The following is a 21,532-nucleotide window of genomic DNA, read 5'->3' on the forward strand; positions in this document are numbered from 1 at the left end:
CAACGACAGCTGTCCCAACCGAGTTGATTGCTTGTTTCCCTTTTTAGCCTCATTATAAACTAAAATTACCTCGAAAATAACCGATAACCCATCTTCCTTAAACAGTCTTCATATAGGCACTACGTAGTTATAATGGCACTTATAATAATCTTCCACTGTGAACGGGTTTCTGAAATGTTGGTCAAAACCATTAGGTGTCGATAATGTAAATTAAATTTTGTTTAAATCTTTTTCTCCGTGGAGAACTGCTCCTGCAAATTCCCCAAATAGAAAATCCCTTAACCCCCGACGGAAAATTAGAGGTAAATTAGCATACGGCACCTCTTCCAGCCGACTGGACGGGTTCAAAGTGACCCGATTAGAGCTGAATAATCATGATGTGACGCCATGCCCTGTCAATAGGGTAATTGACCCGCAGGAGGGTATCAAAGGTGCGCCCTTGGGTCAAATTAAGCCTCGACGTCGGTCGGGGGTGTAATTATAGGCTGCCCGAGAAAATTGCTCAAAAATATGGTGATGTGCCTGACTTTCGGAGATTTCGTGGGTCATCGACGGGTGTAAAGAGAAGCAACGTTGTTAGGTTGTCTGTTACCTTTTCGGCAAGAAAAAATATTCTCTTTGCTTTTAGTTGCGAGAGAGGCGAGAGTTCCCCCCCCCCCCCCTCTCTCTCTCTCTCTCTCTCTCCCTCAGTTTGAAGCAGCATTCCAGCAATTCATGATGTAATTTGAAAATGACCGTTTAATGAAATCTTTTGATTTCGCGAATCCGTGAGGGAATTAGCTCTCTCGACAAGCTCTATGGGGTTCTTATATCTTTCAGTTTTAGATACTTCGATATCTATTTGCGGGATTAAGAAATTTTCTAGGTGACAGTGCTTCGAACTGCATTATTAGTTCTCGCGATACGGACGACACTTCACCTGCCTCTGCCATTTCTTAAAAAGTTAGTCACTGATACCTAGAAATTTCGAGAACGAATTCAACTAAAAAAAATACATCTAACCAGTTAAGCCTCTTTCAAGCTCCACAACGCGATGCGATCGGTAATTTATTTTCGAAATTTGCCAATAATTGATTAGCGACAATTGGCCAGCAGGTTTTGAAAAATCGGACTCTTCCCTTGAGCCCGTTCCCGATTCAATTCGCAGGAACAGTTTTCGAGATATTGAGCACTATGCTCAATCTACATATTAAAAAAAAAACGAAAACATGCATGCAATATTCGGAATTTGCCCTGCTACTGCCTGAATATCGCGTGTCTCTTCCCAACTACATATTTAATCTCGAAAATGTTCCACGATAATAATTATTAAAATAACAAACTTTGGTTTGGTCAAGGACTCTTTTTTTTGTCAACCCATTCTCGGGGTCCAGACGACCTTCAGTGGGAGCAAACGTGGATTCCATGCAAACCTTGATGCATTGGACCAAAAGACCCGCATAAATTCATCAAAAATCGAAGGGACTATTTTTCATGAAAACGCAGAAACACGTCATGCGTACTGTTTTTAGTTGTGCAATTTTTGACGTAATGGATAAGTATACAGGGTTACCCGTGTGGTAAATTGGATTAGGGAGATGGATTTGCCGAAGGTGGCAATTAAAGTAATCGCCCGACTTCACTCCTACGGACTTCTTATGGAATTATCTGAATCTTGAGGTGTATTCAAACGCAGGATAATTAAAAAATAAAATTATGCAAGGAACTCGACAAATACCTCTTCAAATGATGGGAAAAGTTCTTGAGGAATTTGAAGGGCGTTTTGCCCACGGGGCACAGTTCGAACTTTAACACATTAGATTATATGAGTTTATATTATCATTTTTTTTAAGTATCAATAGTTCTAACGTTATTTCTGTTTTTTGTAACATTTTCCAAAAACTGTTTCTAGACACGAGTGCGATACACGAAACATGTTCCGAATTTCTCAAAGAACTCTAAAGCGCGATGATATACAATAAATGCGGTTTCATAAGAGAAAAGTAGATTTGTCTGCTGCAAGGCTCACCCTGTATACACGTCTGGAAGGTCAAAAAATGCTGTGTTTCACACAATATTTGACGTGTTACAGCACTCTTATGAAAAATATTTCATTCAATTTTAACGAATTCATGCAAGAGTTTTGGCCCTCTATGTGTATACAGGGTATAGAATAAATTTTGAAAATTCCTTCAGAATTAAATGGAACGGAACATTGATCAACTCTGTGAAAACTGTATAAGAAATTATGGTCGGATGTAATTATTCTAAACAAATTACCAAGCTGTTTGATATTTCTACCTTGATATGTTATCCTGCCCGAGGATCTGTAGTTAAGAACAAATAAATAACTGCACACGAGTGTATTAAATTTTTTCTCTCTTTGCGGTTTTGCCCCTGATCACTCTTAATGGCCAAATTGTTAATGTGCTGTTAGCATTAAGCTAGTTTCCATAGGAATCGGAAATCTGACCCAATCTCTATTGCAACGTTCCTACGGAGATTGGTCGCAGTTAAAGCTGTTAGCAGCAACAATCGATTCAACATTACTAAGTTCTATTTAATTAAAAGTAGATAGTTTTTTTTATTAAAAAAAAAAAAAATGGTGACACAACTACGTTTGCATTAAATTAATAAATGTTTGAAAATTTCCCCCCTTCGGGCTCTAAAGCACGCAAATTTGCGGGCAAAAACCACCAACACGTTACAGTATGACGTGCCGATAATTATAATTAACACTTATGTTACGTACCAACACCCCACTTGACTCTCCAATCGAACATCATACTCTTTCTAAGGGAACATAAACTCAGGGCTATTGAATTCAAAGCTTCTCAAGATTCAAAGTTAAATGCAAGCTCGTGGTCAATTCTGTCCATTTCGGCCGCATTTAAGTGTTGATTCAGCAAAAGCCGCTTTTGCAGGAGAAGCAAAAGATAATGATGGTAAGTGCTTCGGTTACATCAGTCAAAATGCGAAAAGAAGGCGAGGGCTCGCTCCATCGTAAGATCGTCGGTCATTTATTCTTTTTTTCGCAGACCCTGGCAATTCACGAAGGCGGTTTCGGGTTGACTCAGGAGGAAATGTTGCTAAATTGGGTGTTTCATTGAGATGTTTAACTAATAAAATTTCCAAGGAATGTAATGATATCATGGGAAAAATGGATAGGAGGAACGATGCACCGGTCGGTAAGCCTTTAGGTGATCGTTCATCGGAGGAAAACCGCACGTCAGACGACGATCGCTCGGTACCTACTTGTTTAATTAAAAAATATATAAATTATTTAATTTATTATTAGCCGGTTGAAATTCGGCAGAATCATTTATGGTTATTGTTTTTATTTATGCGCCACCGATTTTTTGAAAAGTTTCATGTTTTTTTCGCATTTATGCACAGCCATAGCCGTCCGGATCACCAGATTTAAGTTCGTTCGATTTTTTTCCTTTGGGAGCACGTGAAGCGCTTCGTCGATGGAACTCCGGTGAAAACACTGAAAAAGAACTAATCCTACGAATAGGGAATTTACGCAATCAGATAAGATATACCTCAACGCGTTGAGCAATCAACGTTGTGACTAGCTAATGCTTCTATTGAAATTGAAGGACATTTTCAGCGACTATTGTAAGTTTCGTGTTGCTCATTGTTAAAGGTGTTTTCACTAGAAGTAATGGCCCTCCACATATACTGTATCTTGAAAAGGAAGCGTTACCAAACCGATAAGCTTTCAGACCTACAATCACTCAACGAATCACCCCTTGAAATATGCCAGCGAACTTGAATAACACCCTGTGTGTGCGATATTCTATACAAAAAGGAAAATTTGGTCAATTCTTCACAAATGCACCTTTGGTTCTTCTTCGGGCATCGAACATTGATATTCCACAAAGTCAGCAACGACACAAATGTATTCAACGGTTCGGTTATTCTGCTATTCTGAGTATTCCCCCCCTCCTTCCCCCTCCCCCCCCCCCCTCCACCCCAAACTTTTCTACGCTGCGAGAGTATTTTCTGCTGATTCCAGAGTGAATGTATAGTTCAGAAGTCGCATTCTTCACGGTGTCCGTGATGTCTTGTTGATTTTGCCCTTTTAAAATGTTTATCTTTCACCTTCATTCATGTTCCAGTTTTATCGATAAGACGGATACATTCTGATAATAGATCACGCTGATTCTGACAATGCCGAACGAGAAAATTCTCATTCGTGCACATTTTCGTCTTATCTAGAAAATACCGCTCCCCAATCTGACTTGTCTTTTCAACCGACGAGCTTTAAGTGAATAAATCGGAACGCAGTAACTATCTGTTTCTAGTAAATTATGTCGGATTCCTATTGCAACTGCAGACAAGCTGGAACAATAAATTCGAAAAATTAATAATAAAGCAATTTATTAATCTTACTGGAAAATTATGATTTACACGAATATGTAATACGCTTACACGGATGGAGGTCTTCCTTCAATTAATTATGATCGCCTATTACGTTTATTACTTTACGAGCATGAAAAGGCGTTTCTTGGTAATATAGTATTTTCTGTAGCCGCATGGTAATTCTAACTTTTATGTATGTTTATTTTGTTATAATAATCATTAAGCGTACAGTGAATTATATTCCATATCGTGAACAACGTTTTAGGAGAATAGAAAATTTAATCTTCCCGCAAAATTAAATTCCTCACTAGATAATAAACAGGTGTTTAACTCCCCAACAATTCCACGAAGTCGTATTAGCTAATTTTCATGGACTTCCAACAGACCTCAGGCCTGAGCACCGCGCGGGGTCCGGCTACCGCAGCGATACTCCATTATCCATTACCCCACTCCACATTCGATCATATTTATAGGGTTAGTGAAATATATGATGTCAATGAAGCCTTGAAAGCCCTTCCATTCAATGTGTTGCAGTGTCCCCTACACTCATCTGGACCGGACTATGATTTGTGGTTAACTAAATTTAGAAGTCTGGATTCGGGTGATGGATTTATTGTTGTGATGACGTATTTGGGGGAATTTATTAAAGCGATACGCGAAATTAGCTAAGAAGATAGAAAAGGGATAAAGACGGATTGTTGATCAATAAGTCTTCCCATCGTATATAGGTAGGCGTCAGTAATTGAGTAAAGCACGCATTCGGGACGCGGTGCTTCCGCAACCAGCAATACAATAACAATTATTTGTTAGACAACCCTTGTAAGTTGGAATTTGTTCATCGCGAGAAACCGCTGAGGCCATCGTTTTTTCGAAAAACTTATAGATTTTCTGGAAGATTTCTCATTTAAATAAAACATGTTTAACGACGGGTGTTCATTCTTAAGCACAAAACCGTGCTTGTCCTGGAACTCCAGATGCCCTGTGGAATGCTGGTGGATCCGAACAGAATCGTTCATCTGAGAGGAGAAAGATTAAAATTTTGATCTTCTTGAGGTCTGGAGATCGGAAAAAACCCACGAAGATCATATTTAACGAGACATATCCCGACCGATTTTTTGACAGCGATGTTGTTTGTCAAACGAATAAAAAATTTTAACAAGTTGGAAGTGTAAAAGCTGCTCCAAAATGAGAAAGATCTGGAACAGCAACCGGTGGTGATGAAGCACTAGATCGTTCTTCTATCCATCGATGATAATCTCATACAGTCCACCAGCAAGCTTGCCAATGAATTTGATGCATCTGCAGAATCAGCTGCATCTGCAAATTTTACCCACTTAAAATATCCCCTATGCAAGAGTCGATGCCGGAAGATTTTGGTCGCAGCACGGAATTCTGTGAACTGACGCAAGAAAAGAGCGTTCGGGGCAACCTTTTCCAGAATTTTATTTTCGGAAGAAGCAACGTTCCGCTTAAACGGATCTGCCATGAACGCAATCGTCGCTATTGGTCTACAGACTGATCCTCATTGGATGCAGACTCTGCATACGCGACATCCGCGAAAACCCAACGCACGGATGGATATAATTAGCCACCGTTCATCGATCCATTTTTCATGGAGGGGAACTCAAATAACGCATCGTACTTGCACTTATGGCAAAACGAAACACCTCCATTAATCACCGCAATTTTTCCTAAAGAAAATGGGGAACGAGAGGCCGATAATATTTGGTTTCAACAAGATGGTGCACCATCGCATTACGCTACGGCCGGTGGAGAGTATCTTGATAAGGTTTTTCCTAGGAGATGGATCGGTGGAAGAGGCGTGATAGAACGGCCGTTACGGTTTAACAGATCTTACGTCTCTCGACTTTTTCGTCGATGGAATCTCAAACGGTTCCGTTTACAAAAACATACCATCAAGCCTAGCTGATTTCCATCTTCAAGTTCAAATAGAATTTGAATTAATAACGGAAGCAAAACTGAATAATTACGTAGAGGAATTCGAGAAAGGACTGAGTCATTATTATTGGAGCCCAATTTGAGCATTTATTGTAGGAATTCCAACTTTGTTTGATGTATTAGTGAGTTACTTTGTTTCGAACGCAATAATTTTTTTTTAAAAGAAAACTGTAGTTCCACTTTTGGTTCTGAGGATGCTGTCGTATCCCTCATTGAATCCCCTCTTATTTAATGTTCCACTACAGCCACCTTTCCATTTGGAAACGAAAAGGTAGCAGGGGCAGCCGGATAGGGGTGACAAATAGTGCATGAAGTGCCTTTTTTTTTTTAACAAAAATTATACGCATTTAGGCGTTTTTTTTCTGAATATCAGATTCATGAATGTCGTAAACGTGTTGCGAAACTACTCGCAAGCGCCGCATCTGACGCACAAGCTGCACCGTGGGGATCGGACGCTCTCTATCATCTCTGTTTAAAATCGCATAAAGATGCGGAATAATCATTGGCCCGCGGGGCAAACATTTCCCTTATACCCGATAAAATCCACAACATGAAATCATCTTAACATTTATATGGTAAAAATCGGCAGAATAAGTAAAACGGTCCATAAAGTGCCCTTTCGCAGAGATTTCCCATCCGGTTTCAGTCTGACAAAGTGTTCCAGACCATTTCCCGCACATTAAACGGGATTTGTGCTGACCCGGAAATTGATCTCTGAATACTAAAAATTATTGCTAAAAAGAGAGGAACGAACTTGTTTTGGGGGGAATTTTGTAAATTCGTTTGATGATTGGTTAGGGGGGGGGGGGGTATTTCGGCTGTAAAATCAAACTCCTTTACGGGGCATTATGGAACAAAACACGCGCCTTTACCCTCTCCCAAAACATCACTCTTATTTTGTGTAATTCAATTTTCACGGTTATTTTTACGCCCATTACCATGTTCGATATTATTTCAACACGAAATACTTTTACGCCATTATACTCGTGCGGCCTTCTTTTGAAACAACGTTATTATTAATTATATTTATCCCTTTCATTTGTCATTTTTCTACCAGAAACCTCTATTTTTTGGGGTAATAAATTACCTTAGCCGGACACCTGGACGTGCATTAACACTCACCCGAAAAATATAAATGGGTAGTAAACAACCACTATTTAAAACCGTATTAAGGTATGGCATAGAAAGGGGGATATCCATGGTGGAGGGCATTGGAAACAGTGCCGGCGGGCTAGAGAACAACTGACAGATCTTTCTGTGAAATTATCGGGTTAATAAAAATAGTATGTAATTAAAGAGGCGTTTGATATGTTAAAAGCAGCGTTTTGATTTACAAGAGCCACCAACAAAGTTGACCTGCTACTTAAGGGTTAAGGAGCTCCACTCTCGGTTGCTCCAAATAAACGGAACAAAGAGAACTTCTCCGAAGGAGTTTAATGGCAGATCTCATTTCGGAAAGCGCCCCTGCAAGAGTTCCACTAAGACAACTCGGCGATGCGACCAAGCACCCCTGCCGAGGCCCTATGACCTCGAAGTATGTTAGCGAAGGAATTTACAAATTTTCCTTATAAAACTTAATAGCCTTCGATAAAGTCGGAGCTTAATAACTAAAAAGCTCACTGCACACCTTAAAAATTCCCCGAAATTGATTTATCAAACCATTTATCTTATTACGCCCAACATAAGCCTCAACTTATCAAAACCTAATTGAAAATATACTTAACTGCCCGCTTAATCGCGACTACATCGTTTTCTAATCTTGGTTCAAGGTAAAGTTAATTATCGATAATAATCAAAAAAAGCAATCGACTAGCAAAGAAGCTTTTAGCGAGCTTTCAAGGGAATTATATGGATAGTTTGATGCGTTCGCAATAAGTAATTCCGATAGAAGACGGGACTAAGAGTAAGGAAGAAATGAGCAAAAATATCAGACGAAATCATTTTAAATTTATTCAGGGAAAAATAAACGAGTCATTAATGGCCGCTCGCACCAAGCAACTTTTAAGCATGCCTGCTTAAAGTTAAGGGACCTTTAAATCAAAAATAATATGGAAATTTGTGTCTTAAGAGTAACTCAACTTTAAGTACCTATACTTAAGAATTGCTTAGAGCAAACAGCCATAAATAAAATAAAAATGTTTTATGTGGATTTGCTAAATGCCTATTTACGTATTCGCTGAAACGCTTAGAAAGAAGTTCAGACGGAGGGCCCGATGGAGATTGAACAGAAACATCATTGATGATTTGTTGAACAATCGATATGGCCATTTAGCGATCTCGCATCGGCAATTCTATATCGAAAGAGGTGGATGTAGTCAATTTTCAAATTCGGGTCCAAAAATACATAAATTTTTGAAAATTTTAAATGTACAGAGGTTAATTAAGTTGAGGAGGAAAGCGAACTCTCATTAAAATCTTTTATTAATAGTTTTCACATTTTATTTAGTTTCTAGAATATGCATAGTGAACGTATCGAAAAAATGACGAAGTTTCCACATCTTTCAGAGTCATTATGTCCCGTTCATGTTGCTAACTTCATTACATGTTGGGACAGGTCATATTAACAATCTCTATTATCACCCTCATTTCCTATTTTGATCTCGTGGCCATTTCAATTGATTATTTGCTATGTTGCTCACAAAGTTCAGATATCCTTTTATTGGCTCTGTCCTCCAAAGTACCCCCATTAGAGCGTTTTCGGAGCTCAAATTCTCTACCTCCCGGCAAGAAACTAACGCCTGATTAGATTCATCAAATCGAAAATAGGAGACAGCTCGACTACGAATTAAAGTGGGCCTCTGTGCGTCGAGTTTGGAGATCCAGAGCAGAGTTAAAACCAACAACTTGGCGAAGAACAACAAAGACCTTTTGCTTAGACAAAGTGTCTCTTACGTCCTTGCTAGAAAAATAATTGTTTGTGAGTACGAGAAGATGTTTTCTTTCAACCCGAAGGTGTTTCTCCTCCTAATGAAAGCTGAGAAACGTTCTGGAAAACAGACGTAATCGATGCTAGATTTTCCGTCGGAAATGCCTCCGAATTCGACTGAAAACGAAACTGCTGAGTGGCAACTTTCAATAAGATTCTACGTGGTTAGCTTCCTTGACAGTTTCTGAGATATCGAAAAACAAAGAAGTATAGGTATTTCTCGAACATTCTCCAAATCTACCCTCGTTTCAGGACAGATAGGAATGAGTATTGATTAAATTCAAAACATAACTTAGATAAGGAAAATAAACATTAATGGACATTGTTTACTCGCACACGTGTGACGATATCGTTTTTTTTACAGTGTTTAGTTGCAAATTGTAGGAGATTTAAATGTATCATCGAAACTCCATAGAATTACACGGATTAATTAATTGATAAATTTTGAGCCCCAGAAAAATTTCTTTTTTAGCTTAAAGATGTCTTAATTTTAAAACACACCTCGTCGATCTCTCACTGAGATTTCTCGCAAAATTGCAATCTCGAGGATTGCACACATATTGAAGTAAAAATCCCAGCCAATGGCAATAGGTCAGCAACAGAAACTTCGACATACTTTACACAGAATTATCAAAATAACCGGTCTTATGATCAGGATCAATTAAGACATAATTATTCCCCTCCAACTCCGCACATATCGCCCCCGCTCAAGCTTACGGAAGAAAAAAAACAAGAGATTTTCAGTGTGCATGTTCATGTTGCACCGCTGCAGTGTTCAATGAAACATACAATGCACCCGTGCAAATGTGCTCCCTGAATGCACAAATAGCATATCGCTTTTGCACAAAAGCATAATATTATTTGGCATTAAGGGTGCAAAGTGCCATATAGTTGCTGAATGAAAAATGCGACAATATTTTACATTCGAATTATATATATATGATTTTCCGGTACATGTCATTGAAATAAGTATAGAGTTTTCGTCAATCGGTGTAAGTATACAGGGTGCTTTTTTCGAGCACGAGCCATAGTTATTGCAATGCAACGAGTTGCGCTTTTTTTTAACAGGTATTACCTATGAAGGTGGTTTATTTGGTATTTTCCAATATGCATTGAAATGTGGTCCAATTGAATGGAAAAATATTTTTTTGCCAAAAATCGTTTAATTTTGGGATTTCGAAAACGACAAAACCTTCCGCTCGAAGCAAATTTGCAAGTTTCCATTTTGTAGTCTTATTTTGCATTGCACCCACTTTTCCGTAAGAGCTAAAAATTGGACACTTACTGCCCCTTGTGTCCTGATAGAAATCGTATTTAATGAAAAAATCCATTGAAACTTGAAACCATGCCACCAACGTGCCTGCTACGCGATTCTGGGCAACGTGAAGAAATATGAATTTTATCGAACGTCTACATGTGTAAACAATCATGTATTTTTGCCATTTGAAAATGACGCGAAATACATTGCCTCGAAATCCCTTTGGCTCATGCAGGAAAACCGGTACATTAAAGGCTTTCATTACCTACTACCTTGGCTTTCGCTGCCAAATTGGTTTTGCAAAACAGGCATCTGTAATATGTTTCTCGCATAATTTTTTATTCATACATTTATCAGGTCTTTTCCTTGAACGATTTAATGAAAAATTCGATCTTCGATCCAGACTATTGCGGCCAGAATCGCCGACTCATCGCTTGGTTCACTTTCATTGGAAATATCCCCCTTCCCCCTCGAAAGATACAACCAACTCAAGTAGACACGTTCGCCTGGTTCAAAGCGACATGGAATTGACTGAATTGGATACAAATAAATGAAACCATCAAATATTCAGGAAACGACCGTTGCAGGAACACAACCAGCCGTGGGAATCGTTGCTAACGCTGAGGAAACGCTAAATTTCAAGTTCGAACCTTCAGCGAGCAAGCAAAATTCCTCGTAAAAAACGTTATTTTACGATCTCTTTTAGACGCACGAAAATGTGTTTTACGCGTGACTCGAAAAAAAATTGTGGAAAAACATCCGAACGAGATCGCGCGCTGATCCATCGCTTGAGCGGTGCTGATATGGAGGAGGAGTGTATGATACAGGTCGCGATGCATATCAAGCTAACCAAAACAAATCTGAGCCAAGCTCACGTTGGTTTCTTATGAGCAAAATCAATTGAACTTACTGCTAGTAATTCGGGCGATCCCCGTCCCTTCTCCCTCTCCTGTCGATCCATTTGACCACAGCTTCCCTCAAGCTCGTTATAGCAAATCCTTCTCTAGAACTCGAACACTGTACACAGTGACGTCAGAACCAAAAACACCACACTCGCGTTGACAGCGCCATCGACGGGCGACCCGGTTATTAAATTTACTGATTACTGATTCAACTTGTCCTCGCTTGCAGAGCGCCAAAAAAACGTTCAAGTTATAACAATTGCGGAAAAACTGGCATACATTCGTGGGTTTTGATTGAAACTGACTTAAATCGAACTAGCTTTTTCCTGGCCTGCGTACCCCACCGCACGTACATAACATTACACTATAATTTGACTTTTTTGTCTTATTTTCTTTCGCCGCCCTACTCTGCAGGGCGGCCATGCATCCGTAAAACCCGCCCATTTAATAGCACCCTCAATTATGTAGATCGTGGCGCTATCTAGTGGAACCACGTGCAGTAAGTTAACTGGCTAATGGCGCGATAGGGAGCAGCACAAATCAAGCTCAGTTAAAGTCGCGTTTATTGCTTCTGCTCCTGCTGCTAATAATGGGAGTATTACGGTTTCCTTGCGAATTTTAAATACAAATTTTGTTTATCGAAACAATAACTTTTATTTACAACTGTACAATCAATAAAAAATGGTTATAATTTACATTTATTACAGCATTTATTAAAAGCACATAATAACTATCTTACACAACAATAAAGTGCTAGCGGTTGGACCCTGTCATTACGTTTGTATGATTTGTTATTGATAACTAACATTAAGCTAAAATGAAATAAAAATTTGGAAAATGCAATTTCACAAATGAAATTAATCGCATTATTAAGTTTTAAAAAAATTAATTATTAATATTAAAATTAAACTTTGATATTAATCCTTTCAATAGAAGTAATTTAAAGTAAAACCAGTCTCAACATTTCTTTAGTATAGGTACATTACATTACATTACATTAGCACAGTTAGCAAGTACTAATATTGTCCTGGAAGGCTGCAGCACTTATGCAGGATAATTTTTTAGCCTTTCTTGACCAATTATATCCAACGTAACAATACATTTCTAAATTTTTGAAAAAATACTTAACATTACAGACCGTACGCGAGATCCGGGTAAAAATTTTGATGCGTCGTTTGCGCATGCGATAACAATTGCGAATTATTGTACTGATGATTATGATGATGCATTATAGACCCGCTACTGCTATCTATGATACTAGGCGATGACGTTATAGACTGAGAAAACCTTAAACCTGCTGACGAGGGGTAACACGAGGCTGGGCCATTAGCTTCGGGCTGGTTGATCACGTTTTGAGGCTGGCTCAATATCGCTTCCCTTGGTTTGGGCGAGGCAGAGGGAGAATGCTCTATCTTTTCTTTACTCTCCCCATCCTCCGGCTTCTTACCGGTTTTGTGCGTCTTCACGTGTTTCGCCAAATGGTCGCTCCTCATGAACCTCTTTGAACACGTTGGGCAGGCAAACCTCTTCTCCCCTGTGTGAGTCCTCAGGTGTCTTTGAAGCTCATCCGATCTGGTGAACCTTTTACCGCAAAACAGCCAGTTGCAGACAAACGGCCTCTCCCCGGTGTGCCACCGAAGGTGAGCTTGCAAATGAGACGTCTTCCCATAAACCTTATCACAACCGGGAAAATGGCAGATATGCAGTTTCTTGGATGAGGGCTTCTTCAGCCCATTCTCCTCGTTGATACAATTCGGGCATTGACACTTGATGCAACGCCGCGCTTTGCCAGAATATGACGGAAAATCTATGTCTGTTTTCATCATTTTCATACTACTGAACGGGTGAATGTAGTTTCCTTGACTCCATGGAGAGTATTGTTGGTGGTGGTGGGGCTGGTAGCTACTGGTAGCCAAGTCAGTCGACGGCGGAGAATGCTGGAACCAGTAGTTGTTGCAGCTGTATGTGTTCTGGTAGTGAGGGGAGTAATCCAGGGGAGATCGGGCAGCCTCGATCGAGACTTGGGCTGCGTATCCATCGCTGCTGCAAGAGGTTGTACTGGCTGGGGACAGCTGAGTATGTGGAGTGTACGTGGGAGGGTACATGCGATTGCAAGAAGCAGCTAAAAGATTCAGTGGGGACATCTGAAAACAAAAAGAAAGAGTTTTGAAACGATTTTTTATTTAGGCACTTTTAAACAAGTTAATTTTCCAAGTTCTTCTTTCCATGTTTATTGATATGTTATTTTTCTTAGAGAAAAAATAAGCTTTTAGTGAAGTTCATACGAAAATTTTCACAAAATGCAATTTTAAATAAAATAGAACTGGTACACGAGGTATCCGCCTGCAAGAAAGCACAAAATGATCCAGAAAAGTTCATTATTTTCAATTCGAATAAAAAACAGCATTAAACCTAACCTCTTTGGGAGGGAAGCTCTAGGCCCAAAGACATAAATTCTTTCAAAGAATAAACTAAGCAGGTCTTAGTATGGATCAATGAGTATTAGTTGAGAAGGTAAATTTAATTCCAGTCTCTGGGGCCTACGGTTTCTCTTCAAGAGAGATCGGTTCAGTGCCATTATTCATCCCCCAAAAAAATAATTGACCTCAAGTGTTCAAATGGGTACCTTGTATAGATCTCAACATCGAGAGTACTAGGAAAACTAGAACGATCCCTGAAAAAATGTACTTTTTCTTACACGTATTTCGACATTCAGAAGGTCTGAATACCTTCTGTTATTAATAAAGACCAACTTGTGAGAAAACGATCCGTAACGATCTGCATCTACAGCATGTATAAATATTTTGGTAAAACTTCAATCTAAACAACTAAACTTGAAATTGATGTTTCGACTAGATATGAAACAGCTCTTCGTGCGTACTCAGACTGACTGTATGTATATACAATGATCCTCTGGGAATTGCATCGTTCTATTATGGAAGAGTCATAAATAGTGAATTCTACGAAAAATTTACATCCCCTCTCGACATTTGTAATCTGAATTATTGCCAAAATGAAAAATGATTTTAGAAATGTTGCCCTCCTCAACTTTCATATTGTGTTAGTGTCCGGAAGACCGTCCTGTAGAGATTATCAGTCCCCGGAGAACCACCTTGCAGGAACCCTTTCATGCCAATAAATAAAAAGTCGATTTGGGTATACACCGATTTCATGAGCCACCCCGTACAGTTCCGAATAATTGCCGAAAAGTAGACTTAGGAAAGAATTATAAATTTTGCATAAGCCAAACGTTTTCTTACTCAATTAAGTTTCTGAAATATTGGGAGGGTCCGGAACTGTTTTTTTTCCAACCAAAAGCATTAAACTGAGGCTATAAAAGAACATAGAGAGGCCTTATGGGAAAAGCTGCACTGTTAAAAGCTTAAATACAATTTATTCCTGAAAGTTTTGATTTATGTCTTCTCTCGACCGCATTTCGTCCCTTTCAAATGAAAAAACGTTTGAAGCACAAATGTGGCGGCCAAAACACGAAGTGGGGGAACTAATAAAGATAACGAAGCGAAATCTTTCAAAAAGTTCACAAAATGGTTTCATAAACAGTACTTAAAGCACTCTAAAAATTTCATGTCCAAAAGTCTCCTTCAAGTGAGAAATTATTGGAGCTATATGGGGCTACAAGATATGTGACAGAAATCTGGAAAAAACTGCACCCAATGGAAGCCCTCCACTTCTTTCGACCATAAGTTGCACGTTTTTAATTTGACATTATTTTTAATTTTCTAGTTTGGCTGAGGTGACGTCAGGAAATCTGAAAAAATTGCACACCCAGTGGATCAAAAGCCAAATTGGAGACACAAAATAATGTAAGTTTTTATATATTTTATATTGTTTAAGTTATTGCAGTAAAAAAAAATTATCTTCATCTGTCCGTAACACACGTCTGATTGAAATGTCGGAATTAACGAAGTATTTTGAAATCAGACACTCGAAATGAAGACAAAAGCAAGAAATTAAGACAACAATTAGTTCGTGCACATGAGATAATTTAAAAACGAATTCTGAGCCCAAAGGGATCTGATGCGATTAGATTGCATACAGTTTCTCCCATGTGGGCAGTGGGTCAGAACAAGACACTGTCTTCAATGGCTCGCGCCTGGTAACAGCTACAACTTGTGAGAAGGAACCAAATTTGGACGAAAATCCAAACTTTTTCCTAATTCTGCTCGCTTATTCATTGATCACCAATGAATACCGGAAAGTCGGGGACGCGACCTCAGACCGACGAACAGTTCGACATAAACTTTGAAGGTCTGATCAAACCGTTTGAAAAAAATCTGTAGAATCATCAAAGAGGAAAACTGGAAAATCACTTGTTTCAACTTAGTTGTTGGAATTTAGCAAAAACGTTCGCAAGTCTCAAAATTTTTTTGTGTTAGCCGGAGAAATTCTAAAGAATTCTTCATTTGGGCGCAATTTGGGAACTTGAATTTGCGATTGAAAATTCAAATTACACTTTGGCTGATTTAGCACCACAAAACGATCGTCGATGGCTGTCACGCTTTTTTTGGCGGACGCCGCTCAAAACCAAAAACGAATGCGACGACAAACGAAAACCAAAACCAAAAATTCGGAGAACTGAAGACGCACTGACGTGAAGAATTACTGTGAATCAGCATCATCAAAACCTGATCTGAGAAGATGAATGCGCTTAATAAACCCGTACAAAATAATGAAAGGGTGAACGACGGATATGATCATGTTCGCGAACTACTATCATTACTGGCACGCACCTGATGCGATTGCGCCGCGCCTCCACCGTTGCCAGGAAACACTACTTGAGGGGCCATCATAGTTCTTCGTCTTAGTCACTTAACTTTATCTATATCTTTCTACCACTGAACGCACACTGTTCGGTAATAACTGAGATTTAACGTCTGTGACCGAGTCTTAACGCGAGATGATCGCCTCAAGGGGGCGTGGCTGCGCGTGATGCTGCGCGGCTTACCCCCGGCTGGCCCAGGGGTTGGAAAGACAACCCCTGGGCCCTGATAGAGGCCGCGAACAAGATGAGATTTTGACTGTAAGTTGTAATTAAGTAGGATTTCTGTTTATCATTTGGGTCGTTTCGGTTTGAGAGTGGCTTGTGTTAAGGCCTTTTCCGTAACAATGTTCTTTCGATGAGGCCAATAAAGACAGGATTTTTTTTTTATGGTTTGGTGAGAGCTACGATGGTAGGATTATCTCAAAGGATGTTTGGGCGTTAAAGGAATTTTGCATATCCTATAGGGGCTTATAATTATTGATAATTACTTATAGCTTAAAGTAAGGCACGCTTCAGCATAATCATATATCACATTTAAGTAGGTGCAGGTACGCAAACTCTCCAAACGCCACGAGGAGTATCATTATCTTGAATATGTTCTATGGGTTAGAGGCGGATTGCTCGTGTTTTATTTTACTTTTTAGGAATAATACCGGTAGGAATTGTTGCAACGCAGGAATTCCTGAGCATTCTCAGATCAAACTGACTAAGAATAACATTTACCCCTCACTGAGGACTAGAGCGAACGACACTTTAAATGTTTCGGTGACAAATCGGGCGCCCTCTTCAGAACTTCGGAAATTGCTGTGTCCATTATCCGAACTCAGTCGCATGGATCTCAGACTCGTAAAAAATACGAGATCGATTAAATTGGGGTGAAAAACCGAAATTTTCGAAAAAAGGTTTTTATTTTCCCCTCGGATTTTTCGTGGAAGCAATTCAAAATGATTGACATTTCATTATTGCAAATTTTACGCCTCTACAAGGTGGTGATTTCGTATTCGAAATACGCCGTTTCGATTACGGAAAAACCGCCATCAATTTTGTTTTTTCGCCTGGGTACCATCTGGGATTTCCACATTCTCGAATCCCGGGTTTTTTTTTTTTATCTGATTACGTCGATGGACCACGTGTTAACGTTTAGTCTTGCAGTTTGACGAAAATATCAAAAATTTCATTTTTGCAAAAAGTCATAAATTCTGTGTTAATCTTAAAACGTCCCATCTTCTTGGTTTGGTCTTGAAATGTGTGACGATCTCTCTTAGCAGCTTCGTAATATTGGCGAGGGCAGATTTATAAATGATGTCTTTCATAACTCCCTATAAAAAATAATCTAATGGCGCAAAGTCTGGCGAGCGTGCCGGCCCACATAGGTTTGCATTGTTCAAAGTGACTCGATAAGGAAAATGTTTACGTCTGAACACGTCGCCAACTTGTGTCAAAAGGGAAGTTTTCCTGTATTAAAGGGCGGGCGCTTTTACGCAGTACACTCTTTACAAAAATTTGATTGTGCTAATTCAACGAGTTTATTTATATATTCAATTATCTCCAAAACTCGCGGATGAGGAAACACCAGAAAACCTGACAGACGCTGAAAAGCAAAAAAATGCCTTTGATATTACTAATCACAATGTAACAAAGGTGGGCTTATTGGTCACGTGCTGGTTACTTTACTGAGAAATACAAGATTTACAAGATTCCTAACAAAGCAATTTTCTCTTACCTCCCACCACCAATATATACCACCCATCTTCTTTTACCATCAGCACCAAGAATACGGAGGCTTAAAGAGCGTCATAAAAACGATCATCTACGAGGCTTCTTACCGCCCCCCACGTGCTTACAGCATTTTTCGAAACCGCACGGTAGTAATTCGAAAATCAAAGGCCAAATCCTGTAATAAAAGTGTTGCCTGAAAGACGTTTCGAATATTTCACGCCTTCGAATACACAAAGTATCGGTACTGTTCCAGAACAATCACCATATCGTATTTTTGTCCACGTTTATGGGCTATGGTGAGATCAGTGGCGGCGCTCGCACCTTAAACATAAAACACGTGCAAAAAAAAATAAATAAAAACGAAGCCCCCTGGGGTAAAAATGCCTATTTTCTGTCCGTCTCGTTTCAAACCAATCGGGTCAGAGTCGACGGAAATCTTTACAGGTTTGTGGAAAAACTGCCAAGAAACGTTACGCTTGGCAAATTCCGACGACACACGCCAATGACAACCTTTTTATTGTCTAAAACCCGCATTGTTCAGTGGCGGTCTTCATCGGCTCTGTGTCTGTTGAAATTTATGGCAAAAGAATCGGTCAGCAAACATTTGATTTACAACCAGGGTCGCTTTTTGACACGGAAATGATGGGCCTCTAAACTCCGCTGATGATCTGTGCCTTGTCGGAATCCCTTTTTGTTTCCAAATGTATTTAATTACATAAGGGTCCTTAATGACCCTCCAGGCGCATCAGCTTTCATGTATGCTGTAGGCCATTTTACTCCCCAGATAAATCATATCTCTTCAAAATAATGTCCATATGTCCCTAGTGATGTCTTTTTTGTTTTACACGTGCAACAAAATCTCTTCTGCGGCACCCATATACAGGTTTCCCATCCTAATCACTTTCTACAGGGTCACGCAGTAATTAGAAGTTCCTTTTTTTGGGTTTATTTAGTTGGGCGAAGGCAGATAGTTTTAATTATAGGTTGCGGATATTGTTTTAGAAATTGTATGATATATTACGAGGAAGATTCATCTTGTGAAAATGGTCTTAAGCACCGAGCCTGAACACCTATATTTAGTTCGTATTAAAACTTTTTAGCCCTGCGTTTCGGAGGTAACAATTAATTTTCGGTTTAATTAAGATTATGTTATGAGAATCATGTCAAAAGATAAGAGCTTTAATCCTTTTCTTTGGTTTCTTTATTTTATTTGCTGACTAGGTGCTCAAATGTGCTGGAAAAGGCACCATTTTGAGCTACTCGCCGTAAATGTACTTCCTGCGCAGGTTTTACGCATATATTTACGTTAGAAAAGTACCCGAAGTAACACTTAAGTAAAGAAAAAAAAATTAGAAAATAATCTCTCCTCACCAAGCCATTTATTCATATTTGGAAACAGAAAACAGCCCGAGCAGGGGCTAGTGCACCGATAAAACTTCAACACGCTGTACATACTTAACGATGCTGCCAAGTATCGTTAAGTTTTTTATTGTTTACAAGACCTTTCAACCTAAAAAATATGGTGGGAATCCTGAAATCTGTTAAGGCACTTTCGAGTCGCTCTGTATATTCCCGGCGGCCTACACCCAATGTTGACCAAGTTGGAGATTTCTAAAGGGGAAGTTTCAAGTTTAGCCAAAATGAACGGAAGCTGATATCGACATTTGATTTTTATGATAAATGTGATAAATTTATGATAAAAATGAAAATCCGAATATACTGGATGTGAAGATTTGAATGGTCGATTGGGATTGTTTTGATCGATTGAAAGAAATTCATCTGCAGGGAGCTCTACGTGCTACTGTGCGTGATAATGACGTATTTTAATCTATCTCGAATGAGTTTTTCATTACTTTGTTTCATTCATTTTCACTTGAATCTTCTTCATATTTTTGGAAAAAACCTAAGGGCAGTTTTATCGACCTCTGGAAAACTGTTTATCGTCGCCAATAATCATAACGTCCTTTCCGTAAGTGTATGCAGCATTGTTGGAGATTAGAGCGAACGTTCCAGCCAATTAACAGATTTGGGACCTTTAAAGGAACTCCCTTTTGCCCAACCACGTATCAGAAATCCGATCTTCCTTGAGGTTGAAGACATCACAATCGCCAGGATCTAACAATCGCATTAGTTCAAATTCACCAGCAACTTATGCCGCACCGTTTGTTCTCGTGCCATTCGCAACTATCAGCCTTTGAGCGCCCATGCAAGTGCAATAGAAAATGTTAATGTCAACGTCAAACATGTTGTACTTGCAGGAAAATATCCCTCCAGCGCCATCTGCCATGTCCTTTTTGCTGCATCGCGTTCAACGTCGCGAGTGCACCGTGCAGGGCTTAGTGCACAAGACCGGCCTGGTCGTGAGAAAAATGGTGATGCAGCAAAAAGATTGCGTTAAGTCCTGCCGCACACCCGCTGATGTGCTCGAGATGGCGTAAAAGGGACACGGTAGATGGCGCTGAAACAATACTTTCCTGCAGGCCTGACATACTTAACGGTGATCTGCCGTTGTATCCAATCTCGCAACGAGTTCGTTAATAGCTAAACTTTTACCCTCTTCATTACTGTCAACGTCGACTTGCATTGTTCCCAATGTTTATGTTTCGATTTAGCCAACTGCCTACTGAGAATTTTGCAGTCTACTGTCAATCATCAATTAACCCACAGTATAGTAGCTAATCCATTTAGGATTTGTGAAGGTTTGCCTTTTTTTCTGGGATGGTCCAGTCATTGTCTGCCTTATCACCTTACAGTAGAACATCTGAGAAAATAAAAGCACATAAACATACATTCTTTGTGTTCTTCCAATAACCGAAAAATGAAGATACGAAGCCATGGCAAGATATATATATATATATATATTTTTTTTTTTTATTGAGCAAGAAACACTGATTAGAAGAAAGAAAAACGCAAAAATGAAAGCGTGACATAAAATAGTCAGTAAGCCCAGAAATATCTAAAAATATCTAAAAAACTTTAGACGTTAGGAGACAAGTTTTCCAAATTTAACACCCTGTATCTTAGCAACGGGCATTTTGGAGTCCCGTCACGTTAATATTATGAATTATATGTTGCATTTTTTAATGTAGGATATACGCTATTAAATTATTGCTCGCTACTTTTGGAACACCTTGTACAGCAGACGTCCAGCGGATACAAAAATCCCGAAAATCGAGGGTTCAGCTTCGAATCATTTTTCATTGCTTATTGTTTTATTAATCTTTGTAGAAATAAAATCACAGGGTGTCCCAAAAATGAACAAACAAATTTTAAAAGATGGCGGACGACATCAATACAAACTTTTTTCTCAGATAAACATACACCGCAAATGAGCCACTTGAGTAGAAAAGGGGCGATATGGTTTTAGTCATTGCAATCATTTTTTGTTCACGTTAGACGATGTTTTATCGATAAATAAACAACGATGCGGTAATTGTTCAAAATGTTGACCATTTGCTTCAATATAAAGGTCACACTGTCGGTTCATCGACACGCGGGCCCTATCGCATATTCCGGGAATGGGTTCTAGATGCGCGAATCTGGGCATTGTGCTTGTTAAGAAACCTTTCTCATTAAGAATAGATGTTTCGTAGACTAGAGATTTGAGATGATTCGAGAGGAAAAAATCCGGTGGGTTT

General features: G+C 39.2%; 2 protein-coding genes across 5 annotated transcripts in view; both read right to left on the minus strand.

Annotated features, from left to right (window-relative positions):
- Window positions 1-11,716, minus strand: part of Sp1 — an 86,832-nt gene extending 75,116 nt beyond the window's left edge. The window contains exon 1 of one of the 2 annotated variants that reach the window (XM_066288919.1): window positions 11,401-11,716. In XM_066288919.1, coding sequence (XP_066145016.1) covers window positions 11,401-11,451 — 51 coding nt within the window. In that variant the 5' untranslated portion in view covers window positions 11,452-11,716. The remainder of the gene's footprint in view (window positions 1-11,400) is intronic. The other variant, XM_066288922.1, reaches the window with a different exon arrangement.
- A 334-nt stretch (window positions 11,717-12,050) lies between these two features.
- Window positions 12,051-20,577, minus strand: LOC136342787 (transcription factor btd-like). 3 transcript variants are annotated; one of them, XM_066288932.1, is made up of 3 exons: window positions 20,448-20,577; window positions 17,899-18,069; window positions 12,051-13,536 (listed from the first exon to the last, which is right to left on the minus strand). In XM_066288932.1, the coding sequence occupies exons 2-3, from the start codon at window positions 17,923-17,925 to the stop codon at window positions 12,523-12,525; spliced, it is 1,041 nt and encodes a 346-aa protein (XP_066145029.1). In that variant the 5' UTR covers window positions 17,926-18,069; window positions 20,448-20,577; the 3' UTR covers window positions 12,051-12,522. The 3 variants fall into 3 exon arrangements, with proteins under 3 accessions (XP_066145029.1, XP_066145031.1, XP_066145028.1); XM_066288934.1 differs by lacking the exon at window positions 17,899-18,069 and having other exon boundaries at window positions 20,448-20,568; XM_066288931.1 differs by lacking the exons at window positions 17,899-18,069; window positions 20,448-20,577 and adding an exon at window positions 16,144-16,273 and having other exon boundaries at window positions 12,052-13,536.
- Window positions 20,578-21,532: the final 955 nt, after the last annotated feature.

This window comes from Euwallacea fornicatus, chromosome 13 (genome assembly GCF_040115645.1).
Source record: "Euwallacea fornicatus isolate EFF26 chromosome 13, ASM4011564v1, whole genome shotgun sequence".
Classification (NCBI taxonomy): domain Eukaryota; kingdom Metazoa; phylum Arthropoda; class Insecta; order Coleoptera; family Curculionidae; genus Euwallacea; species Euwallacea fornicatus.

Bases quoted from the DNA above. Each gene is read 5' to 3' on its own strand.
- LOC136342787 (XM_066288931.1), bottom strand. From the start codon at position 16,203: ATGATGGCCCCTCAAGTAGTGTTTCCTGGCAACGGTGGAGGCGCGGCG. The intron at 13,537-16,143 runs GTGCGTGCCAGT...TTTTGTTTTCAG, and splicing joins GCGCGGCGCAATCGCATCAG to ATGTCCCCACTGAATCTTTT.